This window comes from Maniola hyperantus, chromosome 16 (genome assembly GCF_902806685.2).
Source record: "Maniola hyperantus chromosome 16, iAphHyp1.2, whole genome shotgun sequence".
Lineage (NCBI taxonomy): Eukaryota > Metazoa > Arthropoda > Insecta > Lepidoptera > Nymphalidae > Maniola > Maniola hyperantus.
The window spans coordinates 13,832,273-13,858,563 of NC_048551.1; the positions used below are offsets into that span (position 1 = coordinate 13,832,273).

Consider the following 26,291-nt stretch of genomic DNA (forward strand, 5'->3'; position numbering starts at 1 on the left):
TAGAGATGCGTACCTAGAATTGAACCCCCAACCTTCAATTATTCAGAGGTGGACATCCTAACCACTAGGCTCTTCGGGGAACTTCTAAAATTATTCCCCAAAGTAATGTCCAAAAGTCAAATCATTTTCTGATTTAATTGATTTAGCTTTGGAAATTACTTTGGAATTTAAATTATTTAGGCAAATAAAACAACAGTTTGATGATTTTTTATGTATTCTTTTATTAAAGTAGATTAGATTCTGACATTTTAATTATATCACCATCTGCTTCTTATAAATCTAATCTGGCACCGTTCATTATTTTATTTGTCTCTGCACGGGGTCCAAGAGCTCGAGTTCACAACATATCCCAATCCATATCTTTGTCAGGATGAAGAAATGAATGCAGCACTGTATCACCTTTGCCTGAAAAAAAATTATGATAACTGAGTAAGTGACCACTGACTGTGTTGCTTAATCTATACCACTAGGCACTACCAGCTTCTGTTTAGGTATGACGTTGTCTGCGAAGACTTTAGAATCAGTGTATATGGTATCTTTGTTACTAATTTAGCTAATCCAAATTGTTTCTTTAAATATTTGTGGTGCGAAGGAGTAAGAAACATCCAAACTTTCATATGAAGAGCAACGTTTTAGGCAGCTCTAGATACATAAGGAAACATACTCGAGAAAGCACTTGTAGTGTGGAGGTACTTACTATGAAGTCATAACCACCAGTAGCAATGGACTCAATTTGTATAATAGGTACTTTATGAAACGCTGTTAAAACTCCTCTAACTTTTCGGAGTTTAATACCATTGTAACAACTAAATATCACTTGCTTAGCTGTGAAGGAAAAGGAAGATCGTGAGGAAACCCGCATGAGAGCCTTTACTTGTATTGAATGATAACATTTGTTAACTTACGAGTTCTAACTTCCAAGCAGCCACAGTCCGTGAATAAAGATCCCAATACTTAGGCAAATCAGTGCCCAGGCATTTGCGTATAAGTTCAGTGAGAAAAACTAAGTCTCCGGAGTCCGAGGAGCAAGCAAAGTTGCAGAATTAATCACAAAAAACAAACGCGTAAACTAAGGAAAAACAACAAAAAATTGTACTTTGTGGTCTGGGGTTCTAAATAGTTACCACAGACTAACTACTTATTTGTAATAAGTAACGTAGCCAAATTTAGGAGACTGTTATGTCCATGTAAATTGCTAGATTACCAAGTGATTACCATAGATATTCGATTTAGTCGGGTTATAAATAGGTCCGTGCTACCAATACGTCATCAAAATGTCGATAATGACCAAATGCGATATAGTGCATTAGTCGTCCGCGATAGCAAATTTATCAACTGTAACGATCACGATTCTTAAGGATATTTCTATTGCGATGTCACATGTCAGTTTACGGCAATCGGCCTGCAGTTGTCACTATCCAAAAACTAGAAACTTGAAAATCTTTGAAATTTGAATTATGTCGATTTCACCGACAATAAAAGGTCGATTTCATATTTCTTTATGAGTGCTTTATGATATGATTTCTTGTTCATAAAATTCACAAGCACAACAAAGTTGTTATTAATTTTCCGACCAGACCAGTGAACAAGTTTACTAGCTAGACAGTACAATTATTTCATTGAGTCATTTTTCTTTGTTTACACTAGCGGCACGCTATGATGGCCGGTTTGACACATTACAATAGTGATGTGGAATGTCAATTTATTCTCGAACAAAAAACAATTAAGTTTTGTTTTTGTACCTGATTAAATAGGTTTAATAAAACAAAAATGTATATGTTTATTTAATTTATTTGAACGAACTGAATATTTGAACGAAAATGAATATACATACTTTATATGCACACAAGAAACATATGAATACAAAAGATACCGAAAAAGGTGCCACAAAAGGCCATAATTAATCAGATTCGTCCATACTACTATTTTCACTGTCGTCACTGCTATCATCACATACATTAATAATTATATGTTCGTTTTCTATAATATTATCTATTTTCACATCTCTTTCATAATCTTCCCTTATTAATTTAACAGTTCTATTCACAACCTTTTCCCAGTCTCCTTTAGTCACATGTTCACAAGCTTCTTCTAATAATTTTAGCATTTTTTTTGTGGTAAATGGGGGTTCTGTATTGTGTCTTGCAGCATATCCCTTAATTTGAGCCCACACCAACTCAATCGCATTATACTCACAATGGTAAGGCGGTAACCGTATAACTCTGTGCCCATGTTCTAATGCTATTTCGTCAATGACGTATCGGATCTTGGTTGGTTTGTTTTCTTTTAAAAGACGTACTAATTCCGCTTTTAACATATTCATGTTTGCATCTACGCCATTTTTACGAAGCCATGCGACGATATCAGCTTTCTTTTGGGATTGGGCAGGTGGCTTGTCAATTTGCATCGAGTGGTATGGGGCGTTGTCCATAATTATAATAGATGGTTCAGGGAGGCTACACAACATTGAGGTAAACCATTCAGTAAACTTTTCTCCATTCATGTCTTCATGATAGTCTCCAGTGGTTTTTGACGCAAAAGCCATGAGAGAACCTTCGACAAACCCGTTGATGGTTCCGGCGTGACAAATTATAAGTCGCGATCCTTTTCCTACAGGAACTTTGGAAGTAGATGCTGCTGTGTCATCGTTCCAAGAACGGCCTACAGTATGGTTAGCATTAAGCCATGTTTCATCCAAGAACACAACATTTTGCCAATTTTTGATTTCTTTCACTTGCCGTAAAAAAGTATACCTTGCCATCGCTATATCAAATCTTTCCATCAATATTTTGCGTTTGTTACATTTTTTGTATCGAAATCCAATGGTCTTCAAAATCTTCGTTAAAGAACTTTCCCCACCGAAGAATAATCCAGCTTCCTTCAGTGAATGCACCAACTTTTTTCTTGTTGGATACTCCTTCTGTAAATAGTAGCCGTAAACATGTCTTCGGATAGCATCGGCATCAAAGCTATCGATGCCTACGACTGGTTTTGCTCGTTTTCTCTTTTTTGGTGTGTGAAGTTTATTTTCTTCTGTGCCAGTCTCGCCATATTTTTTTTTAGTTATCCGTCTAACAGTTCGTTGTCCAATATTAAGCGCATCAGCTACGCGTTCAACCACTGACGTTATAGGTAAAATTGGCCCTCCATTTTGAGCTTCACGATCGAAATAGTTACGAAGGCGTATTAGGAACTCACGTGTCTGACTATTTAGAACAGTTCTCTGCGTACGTTCGGTCATATCGACGAAATCCACAACAAAGGGCTTGAACAGAGTCCAAATTAACGAGCAAGGGTCAACAGTAATGCAGTATCAATATTTGAAATCCAAAGCCAGGTCAAAACTATATCACAATCGCATTGCACTGACAGTTTATACTTTTCGAAGCAACGTCAATTCGAAACTGCTTTGTTTTGCATTGAGCATTGACGCGAGTTTGCCGGAGGTAGTAGTTGTGCTAGCCAGCGATCCTATGTGACGATCGTATTAGATTCCATTTTTAAAAATTTATTGATATTTTTTTGCGATTTCAGAGGTTTGTCCACATAGTGAAAATTGTTCATATTCACAAGTACATTCACCCCTTAAATGGTGCAAACTGATTTTTCTACACTTGTATACATTTAAGAAATCAATTTAATAAATAAATTTTGAGTCCTAAACCTAAAACTACATTCGATAAAATTTATGAATCTCTGCACATCACTATCGTCAATAAAGTAATACAATTATTTCCTTCAAAGTCGTTATCAATTAATACGGAACTTCATGAGCGGACAAACGTCAAACCGGCCATCATAGCGTGCCGCTAGTTTAGTGCCTGCGTTTGGTCAGGATGAAGTTATTGATATTTGTTTTGATTATAAAAACAATAGCCGCAAGTGAACCTCGCGTCGGCCCTGGGTATGATTGCGACTACTGCCAGCCGGAACAAGTGCACATATCCTTCGGATGTAAGTTGTACAGTTGCTTTTAATTTAATTATTCTTCTTCATGTGCAAGGCCGGCAACGCATCGGCGGCTCCTCTGGTGCTGCAAATGTTCATGGGCGGCGGTAATCACTTAACATCAGGTGACCCGCCTGCTCGCTTGCTCGCTATATCTATTTAAAAAAAAAAAAAAAAAAAATGTGCCTCTCCATTACTGAAGAGTGAAGGTCAGCAGTTAGTTGTCTAAACTTCTCCTTGGCCATGGCTAGGCGGAATAGTTCTCCGACTGTTTTTATGCCAGTCCACTCCCTTATTTTACGTAGCCATGACTTCTTCCTTCTTCCCACCCCTCTTTTTCCAACTATTTTACCCATCATAACTATCTGCAGTTGGAGGTACCTATCATGTCTCTAAATATGGCCCAGGTATGAGAATTTAATTTTAGTGTAACTTTGTGGGTCTTTTCTTTAAGGAACCTGAAATATAAACACATACACACACAATCTTTGTAAGTAACTAGGTAATGGGGACACAAAAAAGGCCTCCCTGCATGGTGCTTAGTTATATACCGATCACAAGCACCCGGCGTCCCTGGTTGTAGTACTGGTAGTCCCAGTACTACAAAAACAGATAAGTAGGCTGACTAATCTTTTCACCATGATGACCACCTTTAAGACCAAGCTACCCATGCTTTTTGGGCTGCCCGTGTTTGAGGTGACCATCGACTCAAAAAGAAGAACATTAGGTAACGTTAAGTTATATGTAGATACTAGCTAATGCTCACGACTGAGTCCACATGGACTACATAAATTTCAAACCCCTTTTTCACCCCCTTAGGGGTTGAATTTTCAAAAATCCTTTCTTAGCGGATGCCTACATCATAATAGCTATCTGCATGCCAAATTTCAGGCCGATCCGTCCAGTAGTTTTAGCTGTGTGTCAGTCAGTCACCTTTTCCTTTTATATATTATAGATAACTTAACATTACCTAGATGCCTATGTTACCATCACAAAGTTCAAATTCTGATTTGTTCTGATACAATTCCTTGTTTTATTTAGTCAGTTTTCTAGATTTCCATTTGTCTTCGAGATTTCAAACAAAGAAAACTTGTTTAGGTACATTTGTAATCTATGTTGTTGACTTAATATAGTTTGTTTACATATTTAACCAGGTCTAATTGTGATACCCTCAATGACACTACAAGTACATATATGTAGATAGGTAATTAAATGAAGTTTTGCTCTAAGATAATAGTTATCTGGGCTACATAAACTGTTACTTTTAAAATGGCAAAAGATAAGTCAAATAATTTTCAAATCTTTAGCATAGCATGTTCTCTTTTAAACCGGGTTCTATTTTTGCCACAAGTTATTTTATTTATACTTCCTCTGATTAAAAGAAAGCTTTTCTAAATATATTAAAGAAAAAAGTGACTGACTGACTGACTGATCTTTACTAGTTTATTAATATAAAGAATGGCGCTGATTCTGTTGTTTTTGGCTAAAATAAATTTAGATTATCTGCATCCTTTTTTTTTTAATTTTGGTACAAAAGAACGGAACATGATTTTTACATTTAAAGACTCTTAATTTTAGTGCATGCTACAAATTTAAAGGATATGTTCGCGAGTGGCAGCTTAAGTCACTAGGTTTGACGGCTCTAAATTTAACTTTCCTTTGTACACAATCTCTAAACTAAACTAAAATATCACGTCTAAATCTATTGCTATCCCTTTCATAATGTTGCTTGCGGAAAAGGAAAGCACTAGATTTAGACCTGTTAATTTAGTTTAGTTTAGAGATTGTGTACTAGAGAATCGGCCCCACTGTCAAGCTATGTCTGTCCTTTTCATATTATATTAGTAAGAAGAGGATGTGAATGCTCTAAAAGTTATTTGTGCTCAGAATCAGAACCAATATCCTTTTACAGCGAACACCAACGACATAGTGGTGACATGGACCACATACAACGACACACAAGAGTCACGCGTGCAGTACGGAGAGAAGGGCATGGATAAGGAAGCTGTGGGGTTCAGCACCGTGTTCACAGACGGTGGGAAACTGAGGAGGAAGATGTGGATCCATCGCACGCTGCTGCCTGATCTGAAGTTTGACACTAGATATGGTAGGTAACAAAGAAACTTGAATGTAACTGAATTAATCCATAGTAACTAATGATATAAATGCGAAAGTATGTCTGTCTGCTAGCAGCTGTTCACAACCCATCTGTTTAACTGATTTTGACTAAATTTGGTACAGAACTAGCTTACATCACCCACCATTTTAACTTTTTGTGTCAAATTTCATGTCAAAAGTACAATTTTAGTCCTTATTACAAAGGTGAACCATACTTTTGACATGACAGTTCACCCATAGAGTTAAAATGGTGCATGAACCAAAGCTTATATAGTGAAACTAACAAACTAGGCACCTTATTGGCTGAGCAGCGCGTATATATCCCATTGTTGATATGAGTGAGTGAGACAGAATATAGTTTCGCTTTTCTAGGGTGCACTAAACACAGTTTTTGTTGATTTCCAGTGTACCATGTGGGTTCAGTGTACGGATGGTCGGAGGAGTTTACCTTCAAGACTCCCCCAAGCGGCGAGGATTGGACGGTCCGAGCTGCCATCTACGGCGATATGGGCAACAAGAACGCGCACGTAAGTTAACATTGTAACTTCTATGAAACAATGCCACTTTACCACTATGTGGCACAGAACAGTGAGAAAGGTGTGGAATGCCCTTCTGGTGTCCGTGTTTCCTGGAATGTATAACTTTTAAGGCAAGAGCGAATAGGGATCTTCTAGGCAAGCGCGCTCCAACATAGACCTGATCATTCCTTTTTATTAAGCACTAGCTGATGCGACTTCGTACGCATGGATTTAGGTTTTTGAAAATCCCGTGGGAACTCTTTGATTTTCCGGGATAAAAAGTAGCCTATGTCACTCTCCAGGTCTTCATCTGTACCTATGCAAAAATCACGTCAATCGGTTGCTCCGTTGCGACAACTGAAGTCTAACAAACAAACCAACAAAAAAACACACTTTCGCATTTATAATATGGGTACTGATGATTGATGAAGCCTATCTTGTAAAAACATAATATGTTTCTCCAGTCTCTATCGTACCTGCAAGACGAGGTCCAGCGCGAGCACTTCGACGTGATCCTGCATGTGGGCGACTTCGCCTACGACATGGACACCGACGACGCGCTAGTGGGCGACGAGTTCATGCGCCAGATACAGCCGCTCGCCGCCTACCTGCCCTACATGACCTGCCCCGGCAACCACGAGTCCAAGTAGTAAGTTGAAGTGAAACTTCTTTAGTACCTACCGAAAAAAGACAAACACATTATGGTTTACATTTCATACTTTAGTTACCATAAGCGTCTCGTGTCGTGCCACTGCAAATCACCCACTGTGCTAGTTCAAGGTCGGAGACCTTTTGACGTGACACCAACTGTAGCTTACATGAATACAGTACCAGGAGTGCATATTGACACAAGAGACTCATAGTTGAAGCTAGCTTCAGGCACTATAGAAATTTCCATACATTTTTATGCACGAGAGTATATAAAGTGTTTTATGGAAACTTCTAGTACCCTGAGCCTAGCCTCCTACGCTCCTTTGCTCTCCTGGTACTTTATTCATGTAAGTTACAATTTGTGTCACATCAAAATATCTCCAATCTTGTATTTGCGCAGTGAGTGAAATAATAAATCGGTCTGCATATTTGACGTCTTGCTAAAAGGTCTCTGACCTTGTACCTGCGCAGTGGTTGACTTGTCGATATATGGCTAGAGCATACATAACGACCAGAAGAGGTGAAGTATGAGAGCGAGCTCACCCAGGTCGCGGCCGCGTATATTTGTTTCATTTCCATTCAATCGAGATGAAAAGTAGAGTGTTTAAATTAGGACTAAAAACCCATTCACTTATACTACGCCTTGGGTCAGATCTGACCCAGCACGTGACCAAGGCTGTCGATGCCTTGGGACAGATCTGTCCACGTCTTTCCACGCAGATGCGGTCGTGTTTCAGGCGATTTTAAGCTTTATGTTTATAGAAATAGAGTGTAATATTCTTTGCGTATGAATTTGAATGAACCAATTAACCACAGGAAACATTCACTCAAACCTAATAATAAAAATAATAATATTAAAAAGCTAAGTTCATACCAATGCAAATGTGTTTAAAAAAAATCATTCAAAGTCATAACGCGCGGTTCTGTGACAAGACAGGTGGCACGTACGAGGCATCCGACCGTAAATTTATTGGGCATACAACTTGAAATATTGGGTATTTGACTCCAATTTTTTTATTACTTTATTATAAACTAGGATAAAAATAATGACGTAAACTGAAAAAACTAATTAAATCGATCGAATGATAAAAAAGTTATAAGCATTTAAATATTTCTGATTAGACAGAGATAGCAATATAGAATTATAACGTCATTTTGACAAATGCCATAGTAGCTCCGTGCGGTTTCATATAAATTTTCGTTTTGCGAGAAAGGGATAGAAGACCCTCCCACTCCAAAATTAAAATACATGTAACTTTGTAAATATTTGTTGAATTTTAATATTTTTTCAACGTACGTCATTATTTTCATCCTAGTTTATAATAAAGTAATAATATTTATCAAATTCAAAAGTAGTAAAATACCCAATTGGGATGACAAGTCATTGCAAAAGTTCATTTAACATGTCCAGCAACTTCAGCAACTACCGCAACCGGTTCTCGATGCCCGGCCCCCACGAGAGCCTGTTCTACTCGTTCGACCTGGGCCCCGTGCACTTCGTCTCCGTCTCCACGGAGCTGTACTACTTCCTGCAGTACGGGCTCAAGATGCTCGTCAACCAGTACGACTGGCTCCGGCGGGACCTGGACATAGCCACCAAGCCTGAGAACAGGTAACCCATCACCGGCTCATTACCCGCTCTCCTATCAGAATGAGTAGGGTTTGGTCATAGTCCACCACACTGGCAAAGTGCAGATTGGCAGACTTCACACACCTATACAACGTTATGGAGAACTCTCAAGTATGGAGGTTTCCTCACTATGATTTCCTTCCTAGTCTCAGCAAGTGATATTACCTCACATAACTCCGAAAAGTTAGAGCCCCCCAACCCCTGTAACTACAGTACCCAGCAGGAAATATTGCACATCGAACTTTAGAAAGAGATAACGGTCTTGTCGAGCGTCGTCTTTGTCGTTGAGACCGAGCGTTACATATAGCTAGCTATGTGTGACAGAAACGACGATCTAAGCCGAATCCGTCTAAAGTTAACAAACTTACATTAACTATTGAAGCGATTTGCTTCCTCATTTCTAATTCGAACCACTAAGATTTGCAACACCCTTCCAGCATCTGTTTTCCCCTCCAATTATAACATGGGTACCTTCAGGTCAAGAGTGAATAGGCATCTTCTAGGCAAGCGCACTCCATCTTAGGCTGCATCATCACTTGCCGCCAGGTCTGATTGCAGCCAAGCGCTGGTCTATAAATTTATAAAAAAAAGTTTGATGTTCAGTATTTTTCGCCAGGTACTATAATTAAATTTTATATTTCAACTAGCTGATGCTCACGACTTTGTCTGCGTGGATTTAATTCCCTTTTTAAAATCCCGTGGGTACTGTACGATTTCCGAGATAGAAAGTGTGTGTGTGTGAGAGTAAGTGATGTTGGTGGTTTAAGATGGAAGCAGGCTAACTTGGAAGGGGCATGGAAGTTTCAATAAACCCGTATCCCTGATCGGTTTACACACGGCATCGTGTCGGTCGGTTAAACGTGAACGTCTCAGTGATGCCATCTCGAGTTCGCTATTTCAGAAAACTCTCATTAAAAACTTGTGGTGTATAAAGATTGTTGGGATGGGCAGGGACAACCTTCCACCTCCCATGGCATCTCGGCTGTATGGGCCGAATCGCGGGAGGGCGCCCGTTCGGTACTTGCTCTTGGCGTTTTCCCCCGGGGTGCCTTCTTGTCTCCCTACAAATTTGGGGATGGACAATCTAAATTGGGGTGTTTGACTCCAGGGCCGCGCGCCCCTGGCTGGTAGTGATGGGGCACAGGCCCATGTACTGCAGCGACGCGCGCCCCGACTGCGCCGTGCGCGCGCTGCCCAACCGGGTTGGCCTGCCGCTGCTCGGCTTCGGTGAGTGGAGAGGGCTCTAGCTCACTGGGGGCCTTATTCACTGCGCAGTACGAACCACGCGAAAGTACTCGTGTCTGTAGAAAGTACTCTGGCTAGTTGACGCGGAATTTAGGCAACTTTTTCTTAGCGCGAATGTGAGGCAAACACGTTTTGAACGAGGCCCTCGGTTGTTGCAGACAGAAGCGTCCCTGGATAGTGTTGTACGGGCATCGTCCGATGTACTGCAGCAATTCCGACGACATCGACTGCAGCGTGGAGTACACGAGGAGGGGCTTGCCTTTCCTGGGGGTGTATAGTAAGTTGTTACACACAGAAGCGTCCCTGGATAGTGTTGTACGGGCATCGTCCGATGTACTGCAGCAATTCCGACGACATCGACTGCAGCGTGGAGTACACGAGGAGGGGCTTGCCTTTCCTGGGGGTGTATAGTAAGTTGTTACACACAGAAGCGTCCCTGGATAGTGTTGTACGGGCATCGTCCGATGTACTGCAGCAATTCCGACGACATCGACTGCAGCGTGGAGTACACGAGGAGGGGCTTGCCTTTCCTGGGGGTGTATAGTAAGTTGTTACACACAGAAGCGTCCCTGGATAGTGTTGTACGGGCATCGTCCGATGTACTGCAGCAATTCCGACGACATCGACTGCAGCGTGGAGTACACGAGGAGGGGCTTGCCTTTCCTGGGGGTGTATAGTAAGTTGTATTTGAGGAGCTGCCGAACAAAACGGTATTTTGCGGGAGTAGAAAAAACCCGAATGAAAGTTGCCTCAACTTAACTGTATCTAATTGTACCGTTTTGATTGAATTCACGAACATCGGATTCCATTTTTAGCCCAGTTTCAGGGACCGAAATCATGAACTTTGGACTATTATCACTATCTTACAAATCCAACAAGTGACAATCAAAAAGTGTACAATGTAACCTATTCATCCATATTAATATTATAAATGTGAAAGTGTGTCTATCTGTCTGTCTGTCTGCAACAGTTTAGATTTTTGGTACAGAGTTACATCTCAGTGATGGACATGGGCAACTTTGTAACCCAAAAATTCAAAGAGTTCCCACAGGATTAAAAAAATCTAAATCCACGCAGATGAAGTCGTGGGCATCATCTAGTTTTGAATAAATGATTCAAGTGAACATCTTTGAAATTCTCCTTTATAATTAGACCCGGAATATGAAAAGGTCATATTGATGCAGTTGCCATTTTGGATTTCAAGAATAATACCATATTCGTTTTCAGCCACCCTGATAACCTTGAAAATGGCACCTATAATGCGAAAATGACCAATTGTTGCGGCATCATCTAGTTTTGAATAAATGATTTAACTTTAATTACAGGTTTTAGGTCATTTTGCCTGTATGTGTTCTGACACGCTCTTGACCAGTTTTTATCTTCATCACCAGGTCTGGAGCCGCTGCTGAAGGAGTACGGCGTGGACCTGGTGATCTGGGCGCACGAGCACAGCTACGAGCGCACGTGGCCGCTCTACGACGGCAAAGTGTACAAAGGTCTCAAGGAACCGTACCTTAACCCCAGGTAATACGACAACTTTTGCTAAACCTACTAAAATAAATTCCTAGAAAGCGTCTAGACTGCCACAAACAGTTTGATTTTAAAAATTGCAATTTGCTACACCGTTAACCCGAATTATAAGTCCCGCAAATTGCTAATGCGCGTGGCCGCCATTATAGTGACGTCAGCACTAGACTGAAGTTTCGAGCTGATGGTATGTATTTTTTACTTAAATATACGTCAAAATGACATCATTTCGATGTTAATGAGACATGGTTCCAGCGCAATGGCAATTTGCGGGACAGATATAATATGGGATAGATCATGATTTTCTTATTTTACTAATATTAGTCATGCCATCCGAAACTACAGCACTAAGCATAAGCAAAATTATTTTGAAAAAGTACACCCATCCATAAATTCCAAATTCACTCAAATACTAACGTCTACTAAATACGTGGGTAAAGCCGGTTTTCTCCTACATGTATAATTGTTATATATATTATATTATTTTGTATTTACAGAGCGCCGGTGCACATCGTGACCGGCTCGGCCGGGTGCCAAGAAGACACTGACAAATTCCAGCGTAAGTCCTTTATAGCTTCATCATCATGATCAACCCATCTCCGGGTCTCCGGCTCACTACAGAGCACAAATAATTAGTAAATAAGTAATATTTAGGTCTAGTTTTGAGTGTTTGAATAATACTATGTAGACTTACGAAAGCCACATAGTCACACTAGTGACTCAGCTCTTCAAATGAGAATTAAAAAAAACAACACTGAAGTCACCAATGTGTATTTGTTGTCTAGCAAATCCCCCGGCGTGGTCTGCGTTCCGCTCCGCCGACTACGGCTACACGCGCTTCGCGGCGTACAACCGCACGCATCTCTACATCGAACAGGTCAGTCGAATAGAATAGAATAATGTTTATTCGAGGTATATAGGTGGTACATGGTGTAGGCAATATCGTCCTGTACAGCAGTGCAACACCTCGAACAGGTAGGCCACTCAGCTTGTGTTGCGACGTCGGGCCCCTCAGACACAAACCTCTAGAGCAAACATCTGAGGTACCAGACGCCCCAACGCTGATTTTCAGTGACCGCCTTTTAATTATTACCTATAAACGTCAGTGGCATCTACACTAATATTATAAAGAGGAAAACTTTGTTTGTTTGTTTGTTTGTTTGTTTGTTTGTTTGTTTGTTTGTTTGTACTGAATAGGCTCAAAAACTACTGGACCGATTTTAAAAATTCTTTCACCATTCGAAAGCTACATTATCCACGAGTAACATAGGCTATATTTTATTTTGGAAAAAAATAGGGTTCCGTAAGATATTTGGGTTTTTCGGACACAAGGTGTAAAAAATCAACCAGAAAAGTTACTTATTTTGCGTACGCTGCCTAAACTATAAAAGATAGAACCATAAAATGTTCTAATTAATTGTAGATCTTATAAATATCTACAAAAAAGTCCGCGACACACTATACCCATCTATGTCGAGTGAGGCACAGCAACCATTTTTTTATTTAAAAATCTTGAATTTTTTTTGGACTACATTTAAACGCGTTTATTTTACTCATGCTATTAATCCTTATCAAAATAAATGATTTCATCAATAAGAACAGTTTATGGAGATAATATTTGGTCTTTGAATGATTAAAATTGGACGTTTGGTTTTGAAGTTATGGCGAAATTAAAATATTACGATTTCTGCTGCACGGCCCGTTGTATTATATAAAGAGGTAATGTCGTTAAGTTTGTTTGTAGGGGGTAATCTTTAGAACTACTGAACCGATTTTAAAAATTCTTTCACCAGTAGAAAGCTACATTATTCCTGAGTGACATAGGCTATACGGGATCTTTAATATTATATAAAGAGGTAATGTCGTTAAGTTTGTTTGTAGGGGGTAATCTTTAGAACTACTGAACCGATTTTAAAAATTCTTTCACCAGTAGAAAGCTACATTATTCCTGAGTGACATAGGCTATACGGGATCTTTAAAAACCTAAATCTACGCGGGCGAAGCCGCGGGGATCAGCTAGTAGAATATATAAAGTTGGCGAGTAAATGGAAAAATAAAATGAAATAAAGTGTTTTAAGTTTTTAAATTTAAGGTGCTTTAGGACATAAAAGAAGAAATAAGCAATAATACATTGAAATAGATGTTGTAAATTGTAAGAATAGGAAAATTGTACGATAGTTTTTTTTTTTTTTTTGTATAATAAAGAAAAATAAATAAAAAATAAATACAGTACACACCCACACACACACACACACCAGCAGAAACTACTTTGAGCCGCCAATCCAGATTGGCGTGAGTGACTCCCGGTTCCCGACAGCAGCTGCACAGGAGGGAATCTCCAAAGCCCCCTCCTTTCATTACTTATACAGGTACAGTACGCGGCCAAAAGTGATGAACATCGATCGATCGATCTTTAGAGATTTGTCTACAAAACTCCTCCATCTCCTGACATGACGTTTCGGCTTTGTAGAGCGTTGTCTCTGTCACTCATACCTATATGATGTTTCGTCGGTCTCAACGTTACAGAAAGTTTTCTACAAATTTGCTATCTCCCTCTAAAGGTCGATGTACATTACTTTCGGCTGCGTACTGTACCTACTTAGGACTATTAGCTTGCCCCCGTGCCATACATTTTCTAATATTTATGACCTTTTTAGGGTTCCGTACCTCCAAATGAAAAACGGAACCCTTATAGGATCTCTTTGTTGTCTGTCTGTCAAGAAACCTACAGGGTAGTTCCCGTTGACCTAGAATCATGAAATTTGGCAGGTAGGTAGATCTTATAGCTGACATTTGGGGAAAAATCTGAAAACCGTGAATTTAGGGTTAGATCACACAAAAAAAATTAAGTTGTGGTCATGAACTAATAATTAGTATTTTCAACTTTCGAAGTGAGTGACTATATTAAGTGGGGTATCATATGAAAGGTCTTCACCTGTACATTCTAAAACAGATTTTTATTTATTTTTATGCATCATAGTTTTTGAATTATCGTGCAAAATGTCGAAAAAATACGACTGTAGTACGGAACCCTCATTGCGCGAGCCTGACTCGCACTTGGCCAGTTTTTTTTTATAGAATGCAAAGCTTGTTTATTGCTTTTCAGTTACCAGTTACTATTTATTTATTGACGGTCGGGTTTTTTAGTTTTTTAATTACGTAATAGGCTACTTGACAATTTTTTTAAGTTGGTCTTAAATGGTTAATATTTGTCCTATTATATCAAAAAAATTAACACTATATTTTTTTGCGCCCTAAAAACCGTAAAACTTTAATTTAAAAAAATATTTTTCTTAGACAGGTGAAAACACTGTCGGCCATGTTTGGCCGATAGATTATCTGTGCTCTGACGTCATGCATTTAAACAACAGTATAACCACAGGGTTATACTGTTGTTTACAAATGCATGACGTCAGAGCACAGATAATCTATAAAAAATATTTTTTTATAGATTATCTTTATTAAAAAAGATCTTTAGAAAAATATTTTTTTAAATTAAAGTTTTACGGTTTTTAGGGCGCAAAAAAATATAGTGTTAATTTTTTTGATATAATAGGACAAATATTAACCATTTAAGACCAACTTAAAAAAATTGTCAAGTAGCCTATTGAGTCATCAGATCCTAGGTCTTCTGCTCCATACATTTTTGCCAGTTCTTCTCTAACACAGTAATTTCTCCGTTGCAGGTGGACGTGGACCTGAAAGGACAAGTGATAGATTCTGTGTGGATTGTGAAGGACAAACACGTGCCCTACCAACTTTAACTCTAATGGGATAAAATACTCCAAAAATATATTATAGATATCATTTTGTATATACTTAATACGTATAGTTATTGATAAGTGTAGTTTTTAGTTGCAAAATAATTTTTTAAATTAAATTTTTGTTAATCTGTGTTATTATGTTACCAAAGATCATTTACGCAAATTGATTTTTTTTAATAAAATTAGGTTTTATTTCAAAACTGTGTTTTTTTAAAAGTAGAACGTGTTTATCTTGTAGGTCTAGCACCGATTATGTTTAGCTTTGATACCTAAGGGCGATACGCACTCATCCGATCCGAGTCCGTGAAAATACGTTCCGAAGTAGTCATAGAGCTATTTGTATAGTAGCTTATGAGATAATGACGTAGATATTTCTATACCCGTATTTTCACAGATTCGGATCGGATGAGTGCGTGATCGCTCTAATGCACATAGTATAGTACGCGACAGGTCGAGATGGCAATCGGGATATAAGGTGGGGGGACGCCCGCCACACCCGCGCTATATGAATCCCGCACCGGTTTTGCGCGGGGGCTGTGCGGGTATGCGGGGCGGCCCCACCCCGATTGCTACCTAGTACTACAGTGCGACAAGGCTCTCTTGGCACTTGAATGACATTGACAGGGGGGCGCTGTTGGAGAACAAAGGCTTAGAATATTCAAACAAGAACATAGGAGACACTTGACGGCAACGTTAGTTCCGATGTTCGCCACGCGAAACCTAGGTGTAACTGTGGCCTAACAGCGGCGTCCTCAGACTATTTTTCGTGTTATCGTGATTCGTGACACCAATTTCAACTGCATGTCAAAGTTCATAAAGCTGATTTTAAAATGTAGTTAAAAAACATATATTATGGTACAAGTGTGTATCTCTAGTATCTCAATCATAGATAATATACTAATACGGGTAATCTCAATGGTGCCTCAGCATTAGTTGGTGATTACCGCTGAGGCACCATTGAGATATCTTAAGATAGCCGAGGACGGACGGAGGATCAATACACACGTGTATCATATGACGTTTTTCAACACACTCGTGAAGAAAATAATTTTCTTCACAATTAGTACTTGTAGATATTTTAATTAATAAATAACTGTAATTTTAACAGTGAAAACGAGTTGTGAAAATTTTCGCAATGGCGGGAAAAATTTATCAATTTTCTTATGCGCGCGCAACTTACTATGGCGATCGGCCATAGACGAAAAGAATGAGGTTTCCTTTTTTCTGGCTTTTCGTGGATAGCGTTTTAGCCACGTACATACCAAAGGGGGAATTTCAAGGTTTCTTTATTACAGAAAAATAAAAGTTATATTTGAGTGAAAGTTTTATTTATTAAACACATACCTACAAGTTTAAATTATCTATTTAAATACGAAGTTGCATGAAATGAGCAAGCAATAGGTAGTTACATTAATTTATTTTCAACACACTCGCTCATAAAGTGACTCTAATTTCACCGCAATTAGGCACATATGACACTTATAATCAAACTGTTACTTTTTCATTGATATTATTCACATGTCAGTTATAGAGTTTTTATTTTATTAGTGGAGTTGCTTTGTTTTTAAAAAAGTTTCGATACAAAAAATATCCATAAAAGAATAATAGTACAAATAAATTGTACTAACGTACCTATTGCTTGCTCATTTCATGCATATTTAAAATTGATAATTTCGATTCACATTATTACCTATATCACAAGTCTAGTCAAGATCTAAAGGTACACAGTCGTTTCTTATAAATAATATTGATCAAGATAGGTACTATAAAGAAACCGGCCAAGTGCTAGTTATAGAGAATCAGACTCGCGCACCGAGAGGGTTCCTTACCTTGTGGAAGGAATATTATGAAATTAATGATTAGACCCATTGTCAGACGGCAATATAGACAACTAACAGATACCCCCGACTCCGTACGCGTGGATTTAGGTTTTTAAAAATCCCATGGAGACTCTTTGAACCTGCGGGATAAAAAGTAGCCAATCATTTTTCAGGTCATAACATATATCCATGCGAAAAATGACGACGATCCGCGGGGTGATTACGTATCTCGCGACAGGCGTAAATCTCGCGATCATTGCTGTCAAACGTCCGGCTAGAGTGAAACAGCAATAGCCACAAAGCAAAATAAGAAGAAGAGGAAAGAGACAGCAAATGAACTGTCGCATTGCTACTGCTGTCGTACGTAATCAACCCCCCGGTGCCACGTTGCGGCGTGTTTGAAGGACAAACCAACAAACAAACACTTTCACATTTATAGTATGGGTAGCGATTGGGTAGGTGACGGACAAGATTTCACAATCATAAACTTTGGAAAATGAAAAAACTTAATGATGAAATCAAAATAGCTTATGACAAGATACAAAATATAAAAATCACCATACCTATATTATATATTTATCAAAACTTAATAATGAATCAAAATAGCTTATGACAAGATATAAAAATCGCCCATAATACTTATGGGCGCCCATACTTATCAAAAACGGATTAGAGACAAGAGTTTGGTATTACGATTTTTTTGTAAATTAATCATTGTAGGTATGTTCTACAACTAAAAAATAAAGAGATAAATCGATATCTGGTATTTGTTATACTTAGATCTAGAACAACAAATAATAGAATAAATAGAAAGCGTAATTCGCTTGTATAGAGAAGCGCATGTGATGTGTAATGTGACCTTATATTGTGAAACGCAAAAATCACTAGGTATTATAAATGCGAAAGTGTGTTTGTTTGTTGGTTTGTGGGTTTATTGGTTTGTCCTTCAATCACGTCGCAACGGATCGACGTGATTTTTGGCATGGGTATAGTTTACGACCTGAAGAGTGACATAGGCTACTTTTTATCCCGGAAAATCAAAGAGCTCCCACGGGATATTTAAAAACATAAATTTACGCGGGCATCAGCTAGTAAAGAATAAAGAACAGAAGAAAAAATCAGACCTCCTGAGCATGAAAAGCGCGAACAAAAAATTTGTTTCATCGCATCTAGTGATAGGACAACCTCCTTATAGGTATAGGAATATTAAAATCTTTATTAGGTTTCATAAGACCGTTATTGATAAAAAAACTACCATTTAAGATAAACTAGATGATGCCCGCGACTCGAGGACGACCTCGTGGATTTAGGTTTTTAAAAATCCCGTGGGAACTCTTTAATTTCCCGGAATAAAAAGTAGCCTTTGTTCTTCCCCGGGGCGCAAGCTATCTCTGTACCAAATTTTATCAAAATCGGTTGAACGGATGACCCGTGAAAAGCTAGCAGACAGACACACTTTCGCATTTGTAATAAGTATTAGTTTGAAGTATGGATAATGCCCACCAACGTTTTTAGCGGGTATAATACACTTGGCCAGTTTAATTTGTCATCATAATTTGAACAATGTTAGTATCCACAAAAAAAAAATCAAATAAAGTCATTTTCTTATAATAAAGTAACAAGATACTAAAAACAATCTTATGAGCGAATAAAGAGATCAACGGTACTATGCGTTTCAAATGAGAAGAGAGGTGCCATGACGCTAGCCATACATGATCAAGTTTACGGCTGCGCGATTGCGGTAGGATGACAGCTACAATGTCACGATCGCAATCACCTCTGATTGGTTGACGCTCGTACACTACTGGCTACAATGCATTGTTGCACCAAGAATCGCACAAATTCAGTCAATCACAACAATTGAGATTGTAATAATGATTGATGCTTTACGTAATCGCCCTACAGGTCAAGTTTGTATGACATCATGCATATTTGAAGCCTTCCACTGGACTACCACATCACTTGCTTTGACGGTGAAGGAAAACATCGTGAGGAAACCTGCACACCTCAGAGTTCTTCATGTTCTCTTGAAGTCTGCCAATCCGCTGGTAGACTATGGCCCAACCCCTTCTCATTCAGAGGGGAGACCCTTGCTCTGTAGTGAGCCGGCGATGGGTTGATCATAATGACTAAACTGGATCGTGTATCGTAGTTCAAATGAAGAAAAATGTGTTGAGTTGATGTGCGTGTTGTAGAATTGAACTGAATTGAGTTTCATTGTCGATATATATTTTGGAAAATAACATAAATTTTTATATTAAAAATAATTATAATATGTATAACATCATTTTAAGAAAAAACTATGTTAATGGTTTACTGTTTAATAAACCATAAACATAGTATAACAAAATTGTTTTAGTAATAGATGTTTTATTTTCTTTAAAATCGACGACATGGTTCCTTAGACCAAATTCATGTACATATCTAATAGTGAACGTTTTCGCCTCACTGCCCACCATAGAGCAGAAACAAAGAGGAGTTGGCCTAAGCAACTGTGCACTGTGATTTTCAACTAGGTCCTGACGTCATCACTGTGGGCGGGGCCTTAGTTAGTATGCTGTCTGCGTTCGTCAGGTTCACATATATTGAGACTCGTAGTATCGGTGTGTTTTCGCGTTTTTAAGAACAAAAGGATGAAGTGTTGTGTTTTATCGTGTCAAAGTTATTCAGACAGACGTTCTGATGCTATGAATGGTATCACATTTCATTTGTAAGTAATTTTATACGTAATTTCTACACTTATTGACATCTAGTGTGAGATAGCTGAACTATGTAGTGACATCAATATATCGATGTTAGGTCGCTAAGCGAGTAGTTTTGCTACTAACCCGCAGATGGAAAATTGAGAAGTGGGCGGCGTTTCACAACCCCTCACCCCGCAAAATGTCACTCGATATTTCATAGGGAAATCTTAATACAACATCTCCTCTTTGTTTCTGCTCTATGCTGCCCACTCTCGAAGTATTACCGTATAAGTTCGATAGGCGCAAGAGTTACAAAGTAAGTAGCCGATGGCTTTCACATCACATTTGAAACGCATAGTATATGGGCTGAGCTGCAATCCGAAGGTTGCAGTGCCTCAACCATTCTACTGCCCTTTTTCTAAAAAGCAGTCAAATGCAAAAAGTGCAAAAAATGTAGGTTTTTTTAAAAACTGATGCTTTTAACAAATAAAGCCCAAGGTTTTTAGTTTGTTTTTAGTTAGACCTTAGGAACTTTTTTAGAAACATTAGTTTTTAAAAATTCCCATGTTTTTTGGTGAGAGCTCAAAAACTACTTTTTGCAGTTAACCGCTTATTAACGTGTTTCTACTGCAATTAGACATTTCTCCTGTTGCCCCTCCAGTTGCCCTGATTCCTGCCCCTATAATGATAATTCTGCCTAAAGTTCTGTTGGACATTCCTCAAATTTTGGTTACGCCTGTAATTCTTCCTCACGCCATTCAGCGGAGGACGATTCTTCTTCTTCCCAACGGGACTGTGGTCAGGTGTTTCAGTCAAAAGTTTCTTCAAAAAAATTCTTTCGTTATCGTTTTCGTAAATAGATGCAGCTCTTCGTATCTGTGCCGAGATCGTCAGCCCTAACTTAGCGTGCACAGCCATCGCACAGTTGCGATTGTGCTGGAAAGGGTCTTGTATGCACATAGCCGTGTCCAGCCTCAACGGTTTCAGTTTTTTGTCGCCTACGTTTGTTTTGTACTGTGCGAAAGTCGATGGGACATTTTCCACTTTCGCGAACAGTTCTCGGGCTACCGGCCTACCTAAATACGGAGAAACTATATATTTGTCAAACTCAAAAGTCTTATAGTACTTGAAGAATTCACCTAAAAGTTCATACATTGATTTATCATCTTTAATTGACCGATCCAGTGTGCTGAAGGCAGAATTCCACTCATCGATGTTCTCTTCTACATTTTCCTGGAGGTCCACTACCGGACTCATCACATTGATTTGCTGGAGGAAGAATATGACTAGCAAGGTCAAAGAGTAGCTGGACATGAGGTTGGTGCCGGTCAAATGATGGATTTTGGACCAGTATTTGATGAGTATTGCTAGATGTAAGGCCTTTTTGTTGGAGTTCAATAGATATGTGATAAGGTTGCTGTTGGCTACGCCGGCGGGGCTGTTGAAGCTGAGGTCGCAGTAGACCTGCGTGGGCACGTGGAACACCTGCACGATGGGCACCTTGGCGTGCACTATCGCGAAGGCGTGCTGGAACAGATGCTTGTGTCGCATCAGTATGTTCTTGGCCTTGACGACGAAGGACTTCTCGGGCGGGTGCAGCCAGGGCGGCAGTTGTATGTAGCAGTCCACGTCGCTGGTCCGGAGCCCCAGTCCCGTCACTATGGAGCCAAATGCCAGGACTTGGATATCTGTAAGGGAAGTTGAAGTTTAGGGGGTATCTGAAAACCGCGAATTTGTGGTATGTAACCACAAATTCGCGGTTTTCAGATTTTCAGATTGATTTCAAGAAAAAAATTTAAATGTGTTCATGAACAAATATTGCAATTTTCGACTTTCAAAGTACAAAGATTGCTGTAACAAGTGGGGTATCATAATATAAAAGAGCTTTACCTGTACATTCTAAAACAGATTTTTATTTATTTTTAGGCATAATTTAGGTTTTTGATTTATCATGGAAAATGTCGTAAAATACGACTGTAGTACGGAACCCTCAGTGCGCGAGTCTGACTCGCACTTGGCCGGTTTTTCAAAGTACCCACTTTGAAAAACCGGCCAAGTGTGGTCTTGAAACATTACTTTTTCAAGACCACATCAAACAAAGAAACGGTCAATGAAATTATACAATAGTTAAGTTACATTCATATTTGTTAATCTGGTGGGAGGCATCGGCCGTGGCTAGTTACCACCCTACCGGCAAAGCTGTGCCGCCAAGCGATTTAGCGTTCCGGTAGGATGCCGTGTAGAAACCTAAGAGACATGGGTTTAATAAAAACTGTCATACCACTTCCAGGTTAGCCTGCTTCCATCTTAGACTGCATCATCACTTACCACCAGGTGAGATTGCAGTCAAGGGCTAACTTGTATCTGAATAAAAAAACATATAATGTATGCTCATGTGTAGAAGATATAGCGCTCTATAAATGTGACCAGGAGGGTCATAGTGTGCACTTGAGATATAATATTGTACCTATGTAACATTTATCTTCTTCTTTTTACCCAACTGCGGCAAAGTCCAAAGAAGAGTTATGTGTTTGACCTGTATGTATGTGTGTCTGTTCCTATATCCACTTGTAAGTACGGCTTAACCGATTTTGATAAATGATACGTCATTATATTTGTCTTGATGGCGCGAGTGTTACTACGAATTTAGGTCAACGGAAAGTACTCTGTTAAGACCTGTCAAGGGAATCTAAACCTACAGACATGACAGACAGACAGCCCACAAAGGGATCCTTTAAGGGTTCCTTATTCTTTGAACCCTAAAAACACAAAGAAAGAAGAATATAAATAAAATACCTTTCCATACGGGGCTGAGCACATGGTATAGATCTGTAATAAGACCGTTGAATCTTTCCACTTCCTCCCGCTGCAGGCGAATATGCTCCATCACCTCTTGGACTTGCTCATCAAAGTCTCCAGAAAACTTTAATCTAGATATATCCAGCACATCATCTGTAAATCATAATATTGGATTGTAAAACCTAGGCTAGATATTAATCCATACCATAAATGCGAAAGTGTCTGTCTGTCTGCTAGCTTTTCATGGCCCAGCATTTAACCAATTTTGATAAAATTTAGTACAGAGTTAGCTTACATCCACGGGAAGGAGATAGGCTACTTTTTATTCCGGAAAATTAAAGAGTTCCCGATGGGTTTTTAAAAACCTAAATCCACGCGTCGCGGGCATCATCTAGTACATAATAATTGTATTTATTTACAGGAACCTCTTAACTTTTCAGAGTTATGTGCCTTTTTGTAAAACCAAAACTAATCAATGTTGGGTGACTTTGTTATATTGCAAGAGTGAAAAGGCATCTTCTAGGCAAGCGCGCTCTATCTTGGGCTGCATCATAACTTGCCACCCAAGTCTGATTGCAGCCAAGCGCTAGTCTACAATATTAAAAAAAAAATTGTTGAAACATGCATAGATTGTGTGGTGGTACATATTGCTGTTTAGCTTTGCCTGCTTGAAAAGTGGTACCTACATATATGTTGCACCATAATTGCAAACTAAGCTTGACTTGAAGGTATATCTGTTGATAAAATTTGATGATTTTATGAAAAGTAATACCTACTTAAAGTTTAGGCAAAAAATAGCTTTGCATCTAATTCATTTAGGGCATCAGAGAACCTTGTGGAAGATTGTGATGGTTTTAATTAATAGCCATTACCGGAATTAAATGGTTGATGGCATAGTCGATAGTTCGTTAGTATTGTTGATGTCGGTATAGAACTATAAAATAAAGAATCACTAGAGACTGGTGACGACTAGAGAATGGTGTTTAAAATTTTAAGTTTTAATCATGTTTTAATACTTTACCTTCTGGTTCCATGATTCTGGTACCTACTAGGTACCTAGCACAGAGTACTTTTTACATGTACCTAGTTTTACGTTTCACCACCGAAGCGTTTCACTATAAAAAATCACTGTAATAAACTGAGGTAATAAATAAATATTTACAGCCCGTGAGCAGAAACAACAAAACAAAAAACCATAAAGAGAAAAAATGAGAAAGAGAAACATGGAAACCACCATTCCAAGCGTAGATAGAGTAATAAAGATAGGTACAGGAACGTTTGCTTTCTCATTTGCACTAAAAAGAGAGCAGAGATAAAGTTACTAATGTGATCAACAGAGACACAGCTAACCTATTTTTTGTCCCTTATCGTGTAACTGGTTTTTTTTCAAGAATACATACAAGAAGTTGCAAAACAAACTTTGAGAATTCGTGGCGTAATTGTATTTCTCATTAGTTATTTACTTGTTTTCACATTAAAAACGTTTAATACGAATATTGTTGATCGGTTAATACAAATATTGACTACTAAACAATAGTAATAATTGTCGTGTTATTCATCGTTACGTCGTGCTATCGCTATCTCATACGCGGTTACACAGTACTTAAATCTACCTATTATTCTATCCACCGACCAGAAATAAAAGATTCTATCTACGATTTAAAGCAAGAAACCACTGACAAATGACATTTGACAGTAAATTAACCTTATATACTATCTCTATGAAATTAACCTACTCTTACTCATCCTTTACTCTATGAAATTAACCAAAGAGAAATAACTACGGTAGGGTAGGGTAGTGTTACCAAATGTACCAAATTAATACCAAAACAAAAGATGAACGACAACAGAACACTATTACCTTTACCCTTTAGATTAATCAAAGTATTACCCTAGGCGGGGTAAGTGTTACGCTATCCCCTTGTACGCGGTGTTGCTAAGTAAAATATCTGAAAGTCTCTTTTTTTGTTAAATATTAGAGCCATTCCATACCATAGTGCATCATCTCATAACTCCATACCACCAGTTGTCCCGTATTGTCAGTTAGGGCGTTTGTCCACTGCACCGCCGCGGTCAACGAAAAACGAGATATTTTGGAAGGAGTTGGGAATGACGTGTGTCCACCGCGACCGAACTCAACCGTTCAGTTTGATCTTTCTGTTGTTCTTGGTAGGCAATTTTTGTAGGCTGTAGGGTAGCACACAAAATCAACTCGGAAAGGGATCGTCACTGTTTCAACTCGAGCCGTCCAGTATTCTCTGTATGAAACTCCTTACTGCAACGCCCACTAATTGGAATTGCTACGTAATCGCCTCGCCTCGGGACAAGCTTACGAACCACGGTCGGTACGTGGTCAACTTGCAGTTCCCGCGCCTATAGTACGCTTCCGGTTGAGATGGCGTCGGCGAGCTGTGAGCGCGGCGTCACCTAGCCGTAGCCGAGTCGACGTAGGTACCGGAGCTGCAGATTCGCGTTTACATTAGGTTCAAAAATTTAGGTTATGCATATGGATGGATCATCCTTTCAGCGATTATGGCAACCCTACATTAGGGCTACTTCTAAAGGTATTTATTCTGAGGCTTAGAATATTCAAACAAGAACAATCTTGAACACTTGACGGCAACGTTAGTTCCAATTTTCGCCACGCGCCTTATAGCCTTGTCGCACTGTACATCGACATTTAGAAGGAAACCGCAGATTTGCAGAGCATTGTCTCTGTCGAGTGCCGTTGACACCGATAACACGCTATACAGGTATGAGTGACAGAGACAACGCTCTACAAAGCCGAAATGTCATTCAAAAGGCCGATGGACTGTCTGCCACATACTGTACTATACTGTATACATAATATTTCAGACAGATTTGAGGTTTGTCTAAAGGGTTTTTAGGATTTTGCGGTCCAAGCCGGGCATACAGCCAGCCTGCTGTCCCGGTCTATGTCCCCCTATTGCCTCTAGGATAAATATACCCCTGCCTCATTCGCTAGTTTGAAATAAAAAATGTTAAGTTTTAATGTTTTATGTAAGTACATTTAAGTCCTTAACAAACACTTTGTATGTACGTATATGTGTGTGTGCTTTGGCAAGTGTACATGTGTTTTTTAAATCTTTGATTAAATTTTCAAGGTAAGCAATTTTTTGCAGTGCTCTTCGTCTACTTTCTCTTAAGACTTTAATCTGTTTTAATCTACGATCTGATGTGGCCTGCACTCTCTCTAACGTTGCTAAAAGTGTGGTTTCTGCCTGCGTCCTCTTGTATTCATTAAAGGATATTTTTCTGTCTCTACTCGGTTCTACCAGTTCTTTCGGCCCATATAACCGTGAGGTTGGTGGGGCCATGGGAGGTGGTGGCTCTACCTCTTCTTTCGGCCCATATAATGGCGAGGTTGGTGAGGCCATGAGAGATGGTGGCTCTACCTCTTCAAGGGTTTGACTCATTTCAGGTTTGTCATTACATGGTGCCCGCTGTCGATTTAGTTTTCTTTTTTTTTACAACCTGTTAAAAAAACAGCAGTAATAAGTAACTAAATCCAACTTTGAAATATATTTGTATGTACAAATTGCAAGGGCTTACTGGTTGATAATATT

The 26,291-nt window shown here is 39.0% G+C and overlaps 3 protein-coding genes across 6 annotated transcripts in view; 2 read left to right on the top strand and 1 right to left on the bottom strand.

Moving 5' to 3' along the window:
- Positions 1 to 26,291, top strand: part of Pits (Protein interacting with Ttk69 and Sin3A) — a 275,032-nt gene that overhangs the window by 131,254 nt on the left and 117,487 nt on the right. The window lies entirely within an intron of this gene.
- LOC117989491 (acid phosphatase type 7) lies at positions 1,416 to 16,717 on the top strand. Of its 2 annotated transcripts, XM_069503873.1 has the most exons (11): positions 1,416 to 1,636; positions 3,813 to 3,954; positions 5,861 to 6,055; positions 6,472 to 6,593; positions 7,049 to 7,233; positions 8,647 to 8,847; positions 9,974 to 10,092; positions 11,502 to 11,634; positions 12,135 to 12,196; positions 12,423 to 12,514; positions 15,324 to 16,717. In XM_069503873.1, exons 2-11 carry the CDS (start codon positions 3,837 to 3,839, stop codon positions 15,399 to 15,401), a joined length of 1,305 nt encoding a protein of 434 aa, XP_069359974.1. In that variant the 5' UTR covers positions 1,416 to 1,636; positions 3,813 to 3,836; the 3' UTR covers positions 15,402 to 16,717. The 2 variants fall into 2 exon arrangements, with proteins under 2 accessions (XP_069359974.1, XP_069359975.1); XM_069503874.1 differs by lacking the exons at positions 9,974 to 10,092; positions 11,502 to 11,634; positions 12,135 to 12,196; positions 12,423 to 12,514; positions 15,324 to 16,717 and adding an exon at positions 10,269 to 10,688.
- LOC117989492 (terminal uridylyltransferase Tailor-like) lies at positions 16,412 to 24,453 on the bottom strand. The gene is made up of 3 exons (XM_034976866.2): positions 23,726 to 24,453; positions 22,702 to 22,857; positions 16,412 to 21,593 (listed from the first exon to the last, which is right to left on the bottom strand). The coding sequence occupies exons 1-3, from the start codon at positions 23,736 to 23,738 to the stop codon at positions 20,539 to 20,541; spliced, it is 1,224 nt and encodes a 407-aa protein (XP_034832757.1). The 5' UTR covers positions 23,739 to 24,453; the 3' UTR covers positions 16,412 to 20,538.